The sequence below is a fragment of the Scyliorhinus canicula genome, chromosome 5 (assembly GCF_902713615.1).
Source record: "Scyliorhinus canicula chromosome 5, sScyCan1.1, whole genome shotgun sequence".
NCBI lineage: Eukaryota > Metazoa > Chordata > Chondrichthyes > Carcharhiniformes > Scyliorhinidae > Scyliorhinus > Scyliorhinus canicula.
Genome location: NC_052150.1, coordinates 62,941,126 through 62,959,508, shown reverse-complemented (window position 1 = coordinate 62,959,508; position 18,383 = coordinate 62,941,126). Strand labels below are relative to the sequence as shown.

Genomic DNA, 18,383 nt, shown 5'->3' with positions numbered 1-18,383 from the left:
CTTCTGATACAGTACAAATTGGCATGCCATTGAATATAGGAACAGGTATAGGCCATTTATTATTCAGTGAGATCATGGTGGTCTGCAACCGGAGTTCATGGGTACGGTTTAATGGCCTCATCACTCTCAACTTGGTGATGCAACCGTAAATGGTTGAAATAAAAAGGTTAATATCGCCAAGATTTAAAATTGACAAATTAATCCAGCAATCAATTGCCATTTGAAAAAGAGGGTTCCAAACAATGACTGAGATCAATAGATGTCGACATATTAAAAACATGGGGATATGGAGAGAATGCAGGAAAATGGTGTGAAGTAGAACAAAGGACAAAGAAAAGTACAGCACAGGAACAGGCCCTTCAAGTCTGCGCCAACCATGTTGCCCGTCTAAACTAAAATATTCCACACTTCCAGGGTCCGTATCCCTCTATTCCCATCCTATTCATGTATTTGTCAAGATGCCCCTTAAATGTCACTATCGTCCCTGCTTCCACCACCTCCTCCGGCAGCGAGTTCCAGGCACCAACTGCCCTCTGTGTAAAAAAAACTTGCCTCGCACATCTCCTCTAAACCTTGCCCCTCACACCTTAAACCTAAGCCCCTCTAGTCTGGGAAAAAGTCTCTGACTATCCACTCTGTCTATGCCTCTCATAATTTTGTAGACCTCTATCAGGTCGCCCCTCAACCTTCTTCGTTCCAATGAGAACAAACTAAGTTTATTCAACCTCTCCTCATAGCTCATAGTCCCATACCAGGCAACATCCTGGTAAATCTCTTCTGCACCCTCTCTAAAGCCTCCACATCCTTCTGGTGGTGTGGCGAATTGAACACTATACTCCAAGTGTGGCGTAACTAAGGTTCTATACAGCTGCAACATGACTTGCCAATTCTTATACTCAATGCCCCGGCCAATGAAGGCAAGCATACCGTATGCCTTCTTGACTATCTTCTCCACCAGTGTTGCCCCTTTCAGTGGCCTGTGAACCTGTACACCTAGATCTCTCTGACTGTCAATACTCTTGAGGGTTCTACCATTCACTGTATATTCCCTCCCTGTATTAGACCTTCCAAAATGCACCACCTCACATCTGTCCGAATTAAACTCCATTTGCCATCTCGCCGCCCAAGTCTCCAAATGATCTAAATCCTGCTGTATCCTCTGACAGTCATCGATATCCGCAATTCCACCAACCTTTGTGTCGTCCGCAAACTTACTAATCAGACCAGTTACGTTTTCCTCCAAATCATTTATATATGCTACGAACAGCAAAGGTCCCATCACTGATCCCTGCTGAACACCACTAGTCACAGCCCTTCAATCAGAAAAGCACCCTTCCACTCTCTGCCTTCTATGACCTAGCCAGTTCTGTATCTATCTTGCCAGCTCAAGCCTGATCCCGTGTGACTTCACCTTTTGTACCAGTCTGCCATGAGGACCTTGTCAAAGGCCTTATTGAAGTTGGTTGTTGCATTTCAAAAAGCAACATATATAATTGAAAGAATGAGAAAGATTGAGGGGCAGCAGGGTAGCATGGTGGTTGGCATAAATGCTTCACAGCTCCAGGGTCCCAGATTCGATTCCCGGCTGGGTCACTGTCTGTGTGGAGTCTGCACGTCCTCCCCCTGTGTGCGTGGGTTTCCTCCGGGTGCTCCGGTTTCCTCCCACAGTCCAAAGATGTGCGGGTTAGGTGGATTGGCCATGCTAAATTGCCCGTAGTGTCCTAATAAAAGTAAGGTTAAGGGGGGGGTTGTTGGGTTACAGGTATAGGGTGGATACGTGGGTTTGAGTAGGGTGATCATGGCTCGGCACAACATTGAGGGCCGAAGGGCCTGTTCTGTGCTGTACTGTTCTATGTTCTATTCTAAATAGATGAGACAGAATAGTGTAAAATGTTGGGGAATTCATTTTGATAATTATTGAAAATTTGATTTAGATACAGCATTTGATCATTTTGAAGCACAGTAGCATAGTGGTTAGCACTATGGATTCACAGCGCCAGGTCCCATGTTCGATACCTGCTTGGGTCACTGTCTGTGTAGAGTCTCCAAGTTCTCCCCGTATCTGCGTGGGTTTCCTCCTGGTGCTTGGGTGGGTGTAGGCGGGGCAGCGATTGGGTGGGTGTAGGCGGTGCAGCGATTGGGTGGGTGTAGGCGGTGCAGCGATTGGGTGGGTGTAGGCGGTGCAGCGATTGGGTGGGTGTAGGCGGTGCAGCGATTGGGTGGGTGTAGGCGGTGCAGCGATTGGGTGGGTGTAGGCGGTGCAGCGATTGGGTGGGTGTAGGCTGTGCAGCGATTGGGTGGGTGTAGGCGGTGCAGCGATTGGGTGGGTGTAGGCGGTGCAGAGATTGGGTGGGTGTAGGCGGTGCAGAGATTGGGTGGATGTAGGTGGTGCAGAGATTGGGTGGGTGTAGGCGGTGCAGCGATTGGGTGGGTGTAGGCAGTGCAGAGATTGGGTGGGTGTAGGCGGTGCAGAGATTGGGTGGATGTAGGTGGTGCAGAGATTGGGTGGGTGTAGGCGGTGCAGCGATTGGGTGGGTGTAGGCGGTGCAGCGATTGGGTGGGTGTAGGCAGTGCAGCGATTGGGTGGGTGTAGGCTGTGCAGAGATTCGGTGGGTGTAGGCGATGCAGAGATTCGGTGGGTGTAGGCGGTGCAGAGATTGGGTGGGTGTAGGCGGTGCAGGGATTGGGTGGGTGTGGGCGGTGCAGGGATTGGGTGGGTGTAGGTGGTGCCTATGTTGAGCAGAGATTGGGTGAGTGTAGGTGGTGCGGATATTGAGCAGAGATTGGCGGGTGTAGGTGGGGGGTGCAGATGTTGAGCAGAGATTGGGCGGGTGTAGGCGGTGCAGAGATTGGGTGGGTGTAGGTGGTGCAGGGATTGGGTGGGTGTAGGTGGTGCAGAGATTGGGCAGGTGTAGGTGGTGCAGAGATTGGGTGGGTGTAGGTGGTGCAGAGATTCGGTGGGTGTAGGTGGTGCAGAGATTGGGTGGGTGTAGGCGGTGCAGAGATTGGGTGGGCGTAGGCAGTGCAGAGATTGGTTGGGTGTGGGCGGTGCAGAGATTGGGTGGGTGTGGGCGGTGCAGGGATTGGGTGGGTGTGGGCGGTGCAGAGATTGGGTGGGTGTAGGTGGTGCTTATGTTGAGCAGAGATTGGGTGAGTGTAGGTGGTGCGGATATTGAGCAGAGATTGGCGGGTGTAGGTGGGGGGTGCAGATGTTGAGCAGAAATTGGGCGGGTGTAGGTGGTGCAGTGATTGGGCGGGTGTAGGTGGTGCAGTGATTGGGTGGGTGTAGGCGGTGCAGAGATTGGGTGGGTGTAGGTGGTGCAGAGATTGGGCGGGTGTAGGCGGTGCAGAGATTGGGCGGGTGTAGGTGGTCCAGAGATTGGGTGGGTGTTGGTGGTGCAGGGATTGGGAGGGTGTAGGTGGTGCAGAGATTGGGTGGGTGTAGGTGGTGCAGAGATTGGGCGGGTGTAGGTGGTGCAGAGATTGGGCGGGTGTAGGTGGTCCAGAGATTGGGTGGGTGTAGGTGGTGCAGAGATTGGGCGGGTGTAGGTGGTGCAGAGATTGGGCGGGTGTAGGTGGTGCAGAGATTGGGTGGGTGTTGGTGGTGCAGGGATTGGGAGGGTGTAGGTGGTGCAGAGATTGGGTGGGTGTAGGTGGTGCAGAGATTGGGCGGGTGTAGGTGGTGCAGAGATTGGGCGGGTGTAGGTGGTCCAGAGATTGGGTGGGCGTAGCTGGTGCAGAGATTGGGTGGGCGTAGCTGGTGCAGAGATTGAGCAGAAATTGGGTGGGTGTAGTTGGTGCAGATGTTGAGCAGAGATTAGGTGGATGTTGGTGGTGCCAATGTTGAGCAGAGGTTGGGCGGGCGTTGTTGCAGGTGTTGAGCAGAGGTTGGGTGGGCGTTGCTGCAGGTGTTGAGCAGAGGTTGGGTGGGTCCATCGGGAATAACAGGAAGACAGAGTACTGGGCTAATGGTAAGATTCTTGGTAGTGTGAATGAGCAGCGAGATCTCGGTGTCCATGTACATAGATCCCTGAAAGTTGCCACCCAGGTTGAGAGGGTTGATATAAGGCGTACGGTGTGTTTGCTTTTATTGGTAGAGGGATTGAATTTCGGAGCCATGAGGTCACGTTGTAGCTGTACAAAACTCTGGTGCGGCCACATTTGGAGTATTGCGTGCAATTCTGGCCGCCGCATTATAGGAAGGATGTGGAAGCATTGGAAAGGGTGCAGAGGAGATTTACCAGAATGTTGCCCGGTATGGAGGGAAGATCGTATGAGGGAAGGCTGAGGGACTTAAGGCTGTTTTCGTTAGAGAAGTTTAAGAGGTGACTTAATTGAGGCATACAAGATGATCAGAGGATTGGATAGGGTGGACAGTGAGAGCCTTTTTCCTCAGATGGTGATGTCTGGCACGAGGGGACATAGCTTTAAATTGAGGGGAGATAGTTACAGGACAGATGTCTGAAGTAGGTTCTTTACTGAGAGAGTAGTAAGGGCGTGGAATGCCCTGCCTGCAACAGTAGTGGACTCGCCAACATTAAGGGCATTTAAATGGTCATTAGATAAACATATGGATGATAAGGGAATAGTGTAGATGGGCTTTAGAGTGGTTTCACAGGACGGCGCAACATCGAGGGCCGAAGGGCCTATACTGCGCTGTAATGTTCTATGTGTGTTGGTGCAGGTGTTGAGCAGAGACTGGGTGGGTGTAGGTGATGCAGATGTGGAGTGTTGGGTGGGTGTAGGTGCCGTGTTGAGCAGTGATTGGGTGGGTGTAGGTGATGCCCTCTCATTGCCAACTCCCTAATATATTAAGGAGATGTTCCTTCAGTCTGGGGTCCATCGGAAGCTTTATCATCGGAGGCGAACAATAGAGATAAACGCTGAGCTGGGCAATGCCGCCGCCACAGCAGCGCTGAATTCACAACTGTCGCAGCCGCTGCCAGACTCACCTGAGGGTTGCTCCGCTCGTCGAACCGGTCCTTACCATACATGGTGAATCCTTGACTCAGTATCCCCTGGTAACGGCCAATCCGCGCCCCTCGGCGAGATACATAACCGTCAGCAGCCATAAGAACAGCAGGCACAGCCCCTGATCACCCCTCCGCTCTGCAACGGAGCTAACCGCCGGCACCCAGACAACTGCGCAGGCGCGACACCAGTCATCAGGGCCCTCGCTAATTGGACATTAACACCTGCCTGTTTCCGACACATTTCAGATGGCAGCCAATGAGATATGCGTATATCTCGCGCGGTGGCTTAGCCACGTGGGCGGCAGGAAGGCGAGGCATGAGGTTGACTGTTGCGGAGGTTTGTTCATGTGGATTGTGGAGGTTTGTTCATGTGGATGGAGTTCCCTCTCTACCAGGGGGAGTGGACCTTTACCACATACATCACATAATTGTTAAGGTGTAGAAGGAAGCATTCAGCCTGTTGTGCATGCACCAGCTCTCCAAATGAGCACTATGACTTATGTCAGCTTTATCCCCACACCGCTGCACATTGTTTCTATTCAAATAATCATTTAATGCCTCAATTGTACCTGGCTCCACCACACTTCCAGGCAGTGCATTGGAGACTAAAACCACTCGCCCTGTGAAAACGATTTTTCTCACATCACATTTGTTTCTTTTGCAAACCACACTAAATCTGTACCCTCCTGCTCTTGATTATTCTACCCAGTTCAGCTCATTTTTTTTTACTTCTCTATCAAATCTCTTCTTAGCTTTCTTCTCTCCAAGGAAAACAGTGTCAACCTCCCCAATCTATTATAACTGAAGTTTCTCATCCCTGAACCATCCTTGTAAACCTCCTCTGCACTCCAATGCATTCATATTCTTCCAACAGTACACCAGCTGAGGTCTAACTAGTGTCTTGCATAGGTTCAACCTAACCTTCTTACTCTTATACTCTAAGCCCCTATTAATAAAGCTCAGGATACTATATGCTTTGTTAACCTCTCTCCACCTGTCCTGTACCTTCAATGCTCTATGCATATATACACTCAAGTCCTTTTGTTCCTGCAGCCCTTTAAGAATTTTACCCTTATTTTACATGGTCACCCATGTTCTTCTGAACCAAAATCCAAAAGCTCATACTCGTCCGCATTGAACCACATCTGCGCACTCCACCAATTTGTCTATATCCTGTTGCAGTTCTACATTGCCCTCCTCACAGTTTACAATACTGCCAAGTTTTATATCATCTACAAACTTTGAAATTGTTCCCTGCGCAACAAGGTCTAGATCATTAAGGGCTGGTTTAGCTCAGTGGGCTAGGCAGCTGGTTTGTAATGCAGAACAGGGCCAGCAGTGTGGGATCAATTCCCGTACCAGCTTACCCGAACAGGCGCCGGAATGTGGCGACTAGGGGCTTTTCACAGTAACTTCATACTTGTGACAATAAAATAATATAAATATATAAATTAATATATGTCAGGAAAAGCAAGGCAACGACTGTATTGTAGCCAGATTTGCAGATGATACAAAGATAAGTAGGAAAGCAAGTTGTGAGGCAGATATAAAGAGTCCGCAAAAGAGATATAGATAGGTTAAGTGTGTACGCAGAAATCTGCTCGATGGAGTATAATGTGGGAAAGTGTGAGGTCTACTTTGAAGGAAGAATCGGAAAGCAGAATATTATTTAAATGCAGAGAGGTTATGGAATATTGCAGTACAGAGGGATGTGGCGACGAGGGGCTTTTCATAGTAACTTCATTGCAGTGTTAATGTATGCCTACTTGTGACAATAATAAATATTACAATTATTACCGATGAGGCATTTCACTTGTGGTTTTAAAATTCAGGGAACATGCGCCGCGAGAGAGGAAGTAGGACATGTTCCCAAAGGCACGTCCGTGGGCTGCCGGTCCTGTCACTGGCAGGGCTGGATGGGGTTGGCTGGCGGTGTTTGCCAGGATCGACGGGATGTAGCGGGAGATGTCGAAGGTGACCAGGGGATGGACCGTGGCATCAGGGTGACTCCCAGGACCGGGGTGGTGTACAGGCAAGGACTGCCATTGGTGCAACCTGCAGAGCAGCCATCTCGCTACGCACACCACTGACTGCTGACCGTGGCCCGTGGTTGTGCAGAGTAACACTGGCCATACGCGTGCATCCAGACCCCACCCTACCTCCACCTTACCAACCTCCCTCGCAACCCCTCCCTGCATCCCACCTCCACCCCACCAATCTGCCCCGCAACCCCTCCCTCAACCTCACCTCCAACACACCAATCCTCCCTGTAACCCCTCCATCTAACACATCCCCAACCCCATCATCGCCTTTCTCTCAAACCCCTCCCTTCATCCACCTCCACCCCATCAACTCTCACCCCCACCCACAACTGGACGCCACCACCAGCGGGACATCATGCGGCCCACCCAAGGCCAATGACCACAGTAGTCTCGAAATGAAGGCACCAGAAAGGGGCCGCAGAACATACTGCTGGCATGGTTAGGGCCAGTCACCAGTACCCCTGCCGGCAGGGACGGGTGCCGGGGGCCAGAGACATCCACTGTGCCGGGCACTGATGGAGTCAGGGGTGTGGTGCAGAGGACAGAGTACCAGGGCAAACATCGGGGGTGGGGATGGGAGAGGAGGGAGAGGTGGACAGGAACATGCGAGAGCAGGGGCTGCAGTGCCGTTGGACCTGGTTGGGTACGGTGGTAGGCACCATGCTCATATGTCTGCCTTTCACCCCCTGCAGACAGTAGGCTTCGGAATCCAACCAGGAATGGTGGCCTTCATCCTGGCCGCCACATCCGTGGGAGATACACTGAGGCTGTCAAAGCAGGAGCTGCTCAGTGAGGAACCTGCAGCAGCAGAGCCTGCCCCAGAGGAACAGGAGGCATCCGGTGAGGATGGAGAGCCGGCCGCCAACGGACCGAGGAGGAGGTGGGAAGGAGATGCCACATGAGGCCTTGGGTGTACCAGCAGCGTCTATCATTTAAGGACCTGTCGGACCGGGCATGCCGTCGCAGACTCCTGAAAGGGGGAGCGTGTGACATATCTGCCGATCATGGCACATCTGGAACTGCGAGGGTATGGGGGAGGACACCCGTTCCAGGTGGCCGTCAAGGTGACAGTCGCCCTGACGTTTTACACAATGTGGTCCTTCCAAGCTCCAAATGGGGACCTGTCCAGGATCTCACAGACCTCGGTGCACAGGGGCATCCATGGCATAACGGAGATCCTGTATGTCCACTCGGCACAATATATCAAATTCAATGTGGACCGAACCCGCCAGGATGCCCAGGCTGCCATTGTTGGGCTAGCCCAGGTCCAGGGGATGATTGACGGGATGCATGTCCCCCTACGAGCACCGGCTCATGATGGACCAATCTTCACAAACCAAAAGGGATTTCAATTCATAGAATTTATCATAGAATTTAATCATAGAATCATAGTGCAGAAGGAGGCCATTCGGCCCATCGAGTCTGTACCGGCTCTTGGAAAGAGCACCCTACCCAAGGTCAACACCTCCCCCTGTCCCAATAACCCGCTAACCCCACCCAACACTAAGGGCAATTTTGGACACTAAGGGCAATTTAACATGGCCAATCCACCTAACCTGCACATCTTTGGACTGTGGGAGGAACACAGAGCACATGGAGGAAACCCACGCACACACGGGGAGGATGTGCAGACTCCGCACAGACAGTGACCCAAGCCGGAATCGAACCTGGGACCCTGGAGCTGTGAAGCCATTGTGCTATCCACAATGCTACCGTGCTGCCCTCAAATGGATGAATATGCAACTGATATGTGACCATAGCCTGCACATCATGCCCATCTGAGTCTACTATCCGGGCAATGTGCACAATGCTGTGATCCTGGCACACTCGACGGTTCCTAACGCCTTTGAGGCACACCCTCGGGTGAGGGGTTGGCTCTTGGGTGGCAGGGGTTACCACTGCAGTCGTGGCTGATGATGCCTATTCGAAGGCCACAGACCAATGCGGAGATCCATGAGTTCATAAGTTCATAAGATATAGGAGCAGAATTAGACCATTTTGCCCATCTAGTTTGCTCCGCCATTCTATCATGGCTGATATGTTCCTCATCTGCTACCTACAATGTTGCAAAGCTGGATTGCGAAATCAGCCAGAGCATCTCCTCCCCAGAACACATGACCAAGGAGCAGGGGTCGGCAATTTAGCCTCCCGAGCCCAATGTTCATGGCTGATCCCATCCTGGCCTCAACTCCACCATCCGCCCGAAGCAGGTGGGTTTTTATGACAATCGACAATAGTTTCATGATCATTATTAGACTTCTAATTCCAGATTCTTTCTCATTGAATTCAAATTTCACCATCTGCAGTGGCGGGATTTGGACCTGGATCTCCAGAGCATTATCCTGGGTCTCCGGTTAAGTAGTCCCGCTACAGCACAGCCCATGCCGCGACCAGGGTCGTGATTGGGGTGGTGGGTGGTTGTGAGGAGGTGAGGGAGTGATGTGGGGGCTGGTGTGGAGTGGGGGGGTGGGGTGGGGTGGTTAGGGGGCAATATGGGGTGGTGAGGGAATGGTGTAGGGGTGGTGTGGGAGTGATGAGGGGGTGCTGTGGGGGGTGGTGTGGAGGGGAGTGGGGATCCTGCCACACAAGCCATGGGAAGACCCAATGCTGCAGTGTTTCACATGGTTGGCTGACGGCGACCTCTGCCTCGGCGACTGCCCACTCTCTGGGCCCACTGACCAGGTCCAGTCCCCACCGCTCTGCTGCAGTGAGGGGCCGCAGGTCCGCTAGTCCTCCTCCGGTCTTCTCTTTCTCCCGGAGGTTGTAGGCCACCTTCTCCTGGGAGTGGGGGGAGAGACAGAGAGCACAGTGTTAAACAGTCTGACGCGGACAACACAGGGGTGACCAGCTGGTGGCCTTTATGGCCAGGGCACCAGGCCATGGCAGTGGGTATAGGTGCTGGCATATGGTGTGGAGCACACACGCTGCCTGCAGGCGGGGTTTGGTCGCCACCTGCGCCCAGACCCGGTGTAGAGTGGTCAGTGGCAGCCTCCTTCCCATCCCGGGGAACAGGATGGCCCGTCTCTCCGCCACGGCATCCAGCAGCGTGTCCAGCTCTGCATCTGCAAACCGGGGTATTATAAGGTCTGGAAAGGAGTCCACACTGAGCCAAACAGGTTGAATCAAAAGGAAAAAGATTTGATGTAACAGAATAAGATTTCAGAGCAGTTAATCTACTACAGGAGCCAGCTCGCAGTTCATGGCCCTCCAGTTTTATACAGGGTGTAGAAGGGGGCCCCAGCCCTCAGTGGAGGAGTGCATATTCCACATGCTCCTTTGGAAATATCAATCCTGCAGTCTCTTCAGTGTCCCCATGACCTCCCTAAGGTTTTGTTAGTATCCAATGATCGGTTTGAGGTTTCATTAGTGACCCATGACCTACGTAATCCCAGGTTAGAACATGGGGTGCCGCTCTTCGGGCTGCCGTCTTGTTGACTGGGATGTATGTGTGTGGGGTGTAGAGTGCTAATATGCGGCTGCAGCTTGTCAGCCTCTCGAGTGACAATCCCAACCCCGGTGTATCAGTCATCGTATTTTATTGGGAATCAATCGTTCCACGTGGTGCTGGTGCTAGCCCATTAACAGATCCTGAGTTGCTCTGGAACCGGCAACAATTTAGTTCTCGTAAAAGTCTACCAATTCAGTCCCGGCATCAACACTTATGTCACAATGTTACTGAATGGGAAATAAGTCCCATAGTGAGTGAGTTTAGCCGCGTGTTTCCCGGCGCTCGCAGCACTGAGAAACACAAGGTAATAACATTCATCTCGCGTTTGATAAGGGGCCTCGACAGGGAACACGCGGCCGAGGACGCTCACAGCCCCATATTGTACACTGAGGAACTCCGCCAGTCGGATTTTAAAATGAAGCCCCTGAATTGACCCCTAACTGCCCCCAAAGCCCCAATGCAGGGCACCCACGGCCCAATCGCACCCGCACAAAAAATGACAGCTGGGAATCTTGGCAGTGCCAACCTGGCATTCTGGCAGTGTCCATGCCATGGTGTCACCCTGCCCAAAGGACATGCACCTGGAGGCCTCCAATCCCCTGGGAGATCCCCCACGAGTGTCGTTGTGTCTGGTCCGCCTTTCTGGAGACCAATACTGAACGGCGCTTGCCTGAGGTCACTGAAGTGAAGGAGATTGATCTCAACGCCTTGGGTAACCCGGGAATCTGCACATTAAAATGAGACTCGCTGTCTCACTTTAGTGTGCAGTTTTGCCAAAACACGATCCCGGCCACAAAGGGTAGGATTTTCATCTCAATGTCTCTCGAGATCATATTAGATTTCGCGAGGTGACAACGGATCTCCTGGCTTCTATTGGCCATGCTGTGCTGCAGCAAGCTGTTTTAGGGGTGCAGTGTGGCCATAAAATCGCACCCCTAGTTTCTGAAGTGGAGAATCCCGCCCATAGGGTCTCCCATTTAGGATGGAGACGAGGATGAATTTCCTCCCTCAGAGGATCGTTAGTCTTTGGAACTCTCGTTGACAGAGGGAAGTTGAAGCAGGGTCAGTGAACATATTTGAGGCTGAGTTAGATAGATATTTGATCGAAAAGGGACTCAACATTATGGAGGGTGACAGGAAAGTGGAGTTGAGGCAACATTCAGATCAGCTATGATCTTATTCTATGGTGGAGAAGGCTTGAGGGGCCGAATGGCCTACTCTTGCTCCTAATTCTTATGTTCTTGTGAACCCTCTTCTAATATATAAGTTCTACTCCACTCCATTTGGTCCACAACGCCCACCTTATTTCCCAGCAAATAATCCAGCATTGCCACCTTCCTATTTGGACCGAGAACAGATTGCTCAAGGAAATTCTCCTGAAGACATTTAGGAATTCCTTCTGCTCCTTACTCTTTACTCTAAAATTGTCCCAATCATTTTTTGGGCAATTGACATTCCCTTATATCACCGCTCTATAGTTCTTGTACTTCTGTGGGATTTCCCTGCAGATTTTCCCCTCTGCATCTCTCACTCTCTTGCTGTTTGGAGGCCTAAAGAACACCCCAGGGGGCAAGCTCATTCCCGTTTAGCTTCTCAATGCTTTTTTATTATTCTTTCATGCATGTAAATGTTGGTGGCAAAGGCAGTGGGCTGAATTCTCCGTTCGCCGATGCCGAAATCGCGTTCGGCGACTGGCCGGAGAATCCAAGTTTCTGACAAAATCAGGGGCAACGCCGCTTTTGCGATGCTCCGCCCCCTCCAACCACACCACGTATCGACAGCCTCAGGACATTGCCTCAGGCCAGCCTCTCGATGCTCTGCCCCCGACTGGCTGAGTTCCCGACGGTGTGGGACTCTCATGATCTCACCCATTGGGAACTCGGTGTGCCGGCTGCGGGCTCAGTCCAGCTCTGCCACATTTGGGGGAGAGCCGATCCGTGGGTAGGGTGGGAATTTATTCGGGGCTTGGGGCACTGTGGGGGGTGTGGTCCAGGTTGTGCGAGCCAGCTGAAGGGAGGACTATTTCGCGGGCCGGGTCCACGAGCAGCTGCCGCCATGTACCACGGCGCAGCCGCTGCAGGCCGCCACCTTGCGCATGCCTGGCCACGGAGCCGGAGATTCTCCGGGGCTTATCAGCAGCTAGAGCCGGGTGCTCTACGCTGCTGTCCTGCTAGCCCCCAGAGAAACAGGGAATCGCTGGCCGGCTGGCGTGGGGACCTAGCCCAGAATCGGAGAATCCAGCCCAGCCAATCCCAAATTACCCTTAAGAAGGTGGTGGTCTTTCTGCATCAAGGACATCCTCTCTTTCCAACACTGCAATGTGTTCCTTAAAGAATACTGCAACCCCACAACCCCATCTCTCTTTTTAATCCTTGTAGTTCTTCCTAGTCTGTTTCAATCTAATACGGTACTTTTCCCTTCACTGGAACAATCCAACACTGTGCGCTTGATTCCTCGTTTCTACTTTTAAAAAAATATATTTTTATTAGTATTTCCAGTTTTTGCATAATAACAGCTCAAGTGTATATGATATTTACAAACAGGTTGTGTCTTATTTACAACGGTTTTCCCATGAGGTTTCTCCCCCCTCCCGTCCCGTTCCCTCTCCCCTTCCCTTGTTGGTAGCTCCGTTCCCCACTTTGTGTTGCCATCTCCCCTGGGTGCCACGTGTTGTGTTCTGCTTGGGTTTTATTTTTTATTATTTAGTGTTGAGGGGGCGGGGGAGGGGGGGGTGGGGGGGTTGCGGCTGTATTGTCCTTCCCCTTGTCCCCGTGCTTCTTTTTGTGCTTCCCTGAGTTCCCTTCCCTCCTCTCACCTCCTGCCCCTTGCTCTTGTATGTGCCTTCCCTTGTCTTCCTTCCCCTCCCTCTTCCTAGTCTCTGCTGGCCTTGAGTAGGTTGATGAATGGCCCCCACGCTTTGTGGAAGCCCTCGTCTGACCCTCGTATGGTGTACTTGATCTTCTCCAGGTGGAGATAGTCCGACAGGTCTACTAGCCAGTCTGCAGCTATATGTGGTGCTGCTGATCGCCAGCCAAGCAGGATTCTCCGACGTGCAATTACAGAAGCGAAAGCTCTGGCGTCGGCCCTCTTCCCCATATGAAGATTTGGCTGGTCCGCTACTCTGAAGACTGCCACTCTCAGGCGTGGTTACACTCTCACCCTCACAACCTTGGACGTCGCCTCGGAGAAGACTGTCCAGAGCATTTGGGTGTGGTTGGCTGGGCCTCCCTGGCACTGTTCACATTTGTCCTCCACCTCTGGGACAAACCTGTTCATTCAGGCTCTAGTCAGGTTGGCTCTGTGCACCACTTTAAACTGCATGTGGCTGAGCCTAACGCAGGAGGAGGTGGAGTTGGGCCTGCTCATGCTTCGCTCCAAAGTCCACAATCCACTTCCGTCCCCAACTTGTCCTCCCAGTTCCATCTAGCTTCATCCAGTGTTAGCCTTGCCATGTCCAGCAACCATCCGTATGTGTTCCCACAGTCCCCCCCACTCCGTACTGTCTGTGTTGATTAGTTCCTCTAGTAGCGTGTCTCTCGGGCCCTTGGGGTACCTTGTGGAGAGAGTGTTTAATTTGAAGGTGCCCTGAGCTCCTGTCCCGTCGGCAAGTCCTCCGTCAGCCCGTCCAAGATCCATAGGCTTTTGTGTAGGCCGCCATGGGTTGCAACCCATGGAGGACAAAGTGCAGGCCATTTGTCAGGCTCCGGTGCCACTTGGACCGACCGAATTACGCTCGTTTTTGGGTCTGGTAAATTACTACGGAAAATCTATTCCAAACCTTAGCACAATTTTGCCCCCCCCCCCCGCCGTCTGCTAAAGAAAGGTCAGTGTTGGGAGTGGTGCCAGGCCCATTTCATAATGGTAAGAAGTCTTACAACACCAGGTTAAAATCCAACATGTTTGTTTCAAACTCGAGCTTTCGGAGCACAGCTCCTTCCTCAGGTGAATGAAGAGGTATGTTCCAGAAACACACATATATAGACAAATTCAAAGTTTTCCCCTTAACTGAGGTATTCAGACCTCCAGTATAAAAACCCCGACCCGGAGGCATCGAGAAGGGAGACCCTTCAGGGAATGGAGAGTGTAATACTGGAAATAAAAATAATCTTTGTTTTCTTCCTGCAGGGTCAATGAGTGCTGCTTTAGTGGATTCTACACCCTTCATTCCGGTACAACTGCATTCCATACTTTCATCTATCATCTGCTATCAGGAACCTGATATTTCACCTCCCATGCAATTAAGTGCAGTCGCTCATCTCATTTTCCACTACCATTACAAAGACAAGATTCTAGCTACTGTGCCTGAATTTGCAGTACACATTTCCGCTATGTAACTGCCCTGAAATGACCTGACTGAATGCATGCTACAGAGACAAAAATAGGCCTTTCCGGGTTTTATCCATTTTACAAACTGAACGTCACCCTCTGAAATGAGATGGACTGTATTTTTTTGTATTTGCTGTCCATGTTGTCATAATATACATCCAGGTATATGATAGTGTGTAGACAGGCAGTGATTGACACACAGGATAACCAGTGAACACACAGAACACAGCAGCCAATCACCAGACAGGACACGACCACTATAAAGCCAGAGGGCACTAGTTTTCCTGCTCTCTAGGGATCCAGCCTTTGAGACAGTCAGAGCCCGTGAGCAGCAACTAGAACAAACACCATGTGTTAGTAAGATAGTCTGGTCAGGTTAGCCTCAGGTCTCCAGTCAACTCAGCATAGTGTCAACCCACAGTTAAAGCTTATAGTTAAGTGTTCAATAAAATCGAGTTGCATTTCTTCAAGTGTTGGAAGCCTGTCTCTCTCACCACTGCAGTAAATGCAGTCCTCGCAGACCCAGCTTACCCAACACATCATAGTACCAGTGAGTTATGCTCGGGTTTGACGGACCTATCTTGAGATAATCTGCCTTTGACCAGCGATCAGCCATCCGGTAACATGGACAGCGTCCGCCCTCCTCCGCAGCTCCGCATCGCCGGCAACCTCAGTGCTAACTGGTTTTCAAGCAGAAGTTCCAGCTATATCTTGAAGCAACTGACCTCGAAGCCGCATCGGATGCCAGGAACATCGCTCTTTTCCTTTCCACAGCCGGGGACCACGCTATCCACATCTTCAACTCCCTCACCTTTGCTGAAGGCGAGGACAAGACAAAGTTTAAAACAGTCCTGCTGAAGTTCGACAGCCACTGTGACATCGAGGTCAATGAGAGCTTTGAACGCTATGTGTTCCAGCAGAGGCTTCAGGTTAAGGATGAACCTTTTCAGTCCTTTTTAACCCATCTCCGCATCCTCGCACAGTCATGCAACTATGGCTCCACTTCTGATTCCATGATGCGGAATCAGATCGTTTTCGGGGTCCACTCCGATCCCCTTCGCCAGTAGCTCCTAAAAGTTAAGCAGCTCACCCTTACCATCACCATCGAGACCTGCGTCCTCCACGAGCACGCTAACAACCGGTACTCCCATATCAAGGCGGCAGAAATAGCACGGCAAAACCCCAATGATGCAGAACGGATGCAAGCCATCAAACAAATGCAGGGCCTAAGTCTGGATGAGGGTGGCCATTTTGCACGCTTTTCCCGGGCTCCAGTGCATGCGTGCCACGACCGAGGGGACGACAAGGCTGTGCATGCGCGGTGACGCACGGAACATCCTGATGGCGGCGCCATGACGTGTTCCAACTGTGGCTCCGCCCATTTAAAGCGGCAATGTCCCGCAAAATCTCGACGCTGTCTCCGGTGTGGCAAGCTTGGCCACTACGCAGCCCTTTGCAGATCTGCTCCACTGCCCAACCCACAGCGATCCCAGCCGCAGCGCAGGAACGTCCGGTCAGTCCAGCAACCCGTGACAGACTCCGACCCCGATAGTCTACCAGATCCCAACACTGAGGGCCTCACATCCCCATTCCCGGTGGGCATCATCACCAAGCATACACTGCCTTTCTCAACGATGGTTAAACAACTCCCAATAATGAGCATTGATCCGGACGACGAGTGGTGTGCCACCCTTACGGTCAAAAAGGCTCGCATACGCTTCAGGCTGGACACCAGCGCTTCAGCAAACCTCATTTCAAAGTCTGACCTTGACATCATCTGCGTCAAGCCAGGCATTCTTCCACCGGCCTGCCAGCTCCTCGACTACAGTGGCTCATGCCAGCTTGCGGTGTCCCATCGTTCTTCAAAAGCAAAACTGCGTTTTGAAATTGTAGGAACCAACAGAGCTTCCCTGCTCGGTGCTTTGGCCTGCAAACTCCTGAACCTTGTGCAGCGGGTTCACACCATGTCGTCTGCAGAGGCAACGGCCTTGCCAGATGTTAACTTCCAGGCCCAACTCGATGGCATCATAGCATGTTAGAAGGTATGGCACACTCCCTTACCGATACAAAATCCTGTTGAAGCCAAATGCCACCCCTGTGGTTCACGCACCGCGTCGGGTACCAGCACCCCTTAAGGACCGCCTCAAGCAGCAGCTGCAAGACCTCCAGCACCAGGGTGTCATTTATAAGGTCACGGAACCCACGGACTGGGTTAGTTCCATGGTTTGTGTCAAAAAACCGTCAGGGGAACTTCAAATCTGTATCGACCCCAAAGATTTGAATTGTAACATAATGAGGGAACACTACCCAATACCTAAATGAGAAGAGCTAACTAGCGAGATGGCTCATGCCAAATTCTTCACGAAGCTGGATGCCTCCAAGGGGTTTTGGCAAATACAGCTGGACGCGTCCAGTCGAAAGCTGAGCACATTCAACACCTCGTTCGGTCGCTACTGTTACAACCGAATGTCCTTTGGCATCACCTCCGCCTCAGAGGTGTTCCACCGCATAATGGAACAAATGATGGAGGGCATCGAGGGGGTGCGAGTGTACGTCGATGATATCATTATCTGGTCCACAACTCCTCAGGAGCACATCAATCGCCTCAAGCGGGTGTTCCACAGGATCCACGAGCATGGCCTCCGACTCAACAGAGCCAAATGCTCGTTCCGTCAACCAGAATTCGTCACCCGCCACAGAGACTGAATTTGTTGACTGAATGTTGCATTACCTTGTTATCTCATCGTTTACACATCTGTACATATTGTTTTTTATCATGTGTTATCTGCCCTCTATCTGCAATAGACACCTTCCCATGTAAATACGTTCGCATATTCTGTATATAATCAGACTCCTGTACACACATTCACTATTTATTGACCTGAACACATTTCTTTTTTAAACGAGGGAAGATGTCATAATATACATCCAGGTATATGATGGTGTGCAGACAGGCAGTGATTGACACGGGATGACCAGTGAACACACAGAACACAGCAGCCAATCATCAGACAGGACACAATCACTATAAAGTCAGAGGGCACTAGTTTTCCGCTCTCTCGGGATCCAGCCTCTGAGACAGTCAGAACTCGTGAGCAGCAACTAGAAAAAACACCATGTGGTAGTTAGATAGTCTGGTCAGGTTAGCCTCAGGTCTCCAGTCAAGTCAGCATAGTGTCAACCCACAGTTACAGCATGTATTATAGTTAAGTGTTCAATAAAATCGAGTTGCATTTCTTCAAGTGTTGGAAGCCTGTCTCTCTCACCACTGCAGTAAACGCAGTCCTCGTAGACCCAGCTTACCCAACACATCACATGTCACTCTGTGGCCAGTGAATGGAAGGGAACAGGATTTGAGCATGAGCAATCAGGTTCCAGTTCTATCAAAGCCACCACTTGCTCTATCTCTTATTCTGGCTGCCAACTGATTGTACTAAGGAAAGTGATCAACCTCTTGCAGACTATCTCACTGGGATACAATGATGTACAAATGACTTCTAGACATGTGCAAATGTGTGCATGTCCGTAAACTGCAGTGAACCTTTTTTGAAAAGTGTATTTTTGTGGCATTTTCAAGATAGAATTCAAATGTTG

General features: G+C 51.3%; 1 protein-coding gene across 3 annotated transcripts in view; it reads right to left on the bottom strand.

Moving 5' to 3' along the window:
- The window catches only part of LOC119966024 (1-aminocyclopropane-1-carboxylate synthase-like protein 1), a 55,139-nt gene extending 50,014 nt beyond the window's left edge, over positions 1-5,125 (bottom strand). For all 3 annotated transcript variants that reach the window (XM_038797172.1, XM_038797173.1, XM_038797174.1), the window contains exon 1: positions 4,953-5,125. In XM_038797172.1, the coding sequence (XP_038653100.1) occupies positions 4,953-5,072 (120 nt within the window). In that variant the 5' untranslated portion in view covers positions 5,073-5,125. The remainder of the gene's footprint in view (positions 1-4,952) is intronic.
- Positions 5,126-18,383: the final 13,258 nt, after the last annotated feature.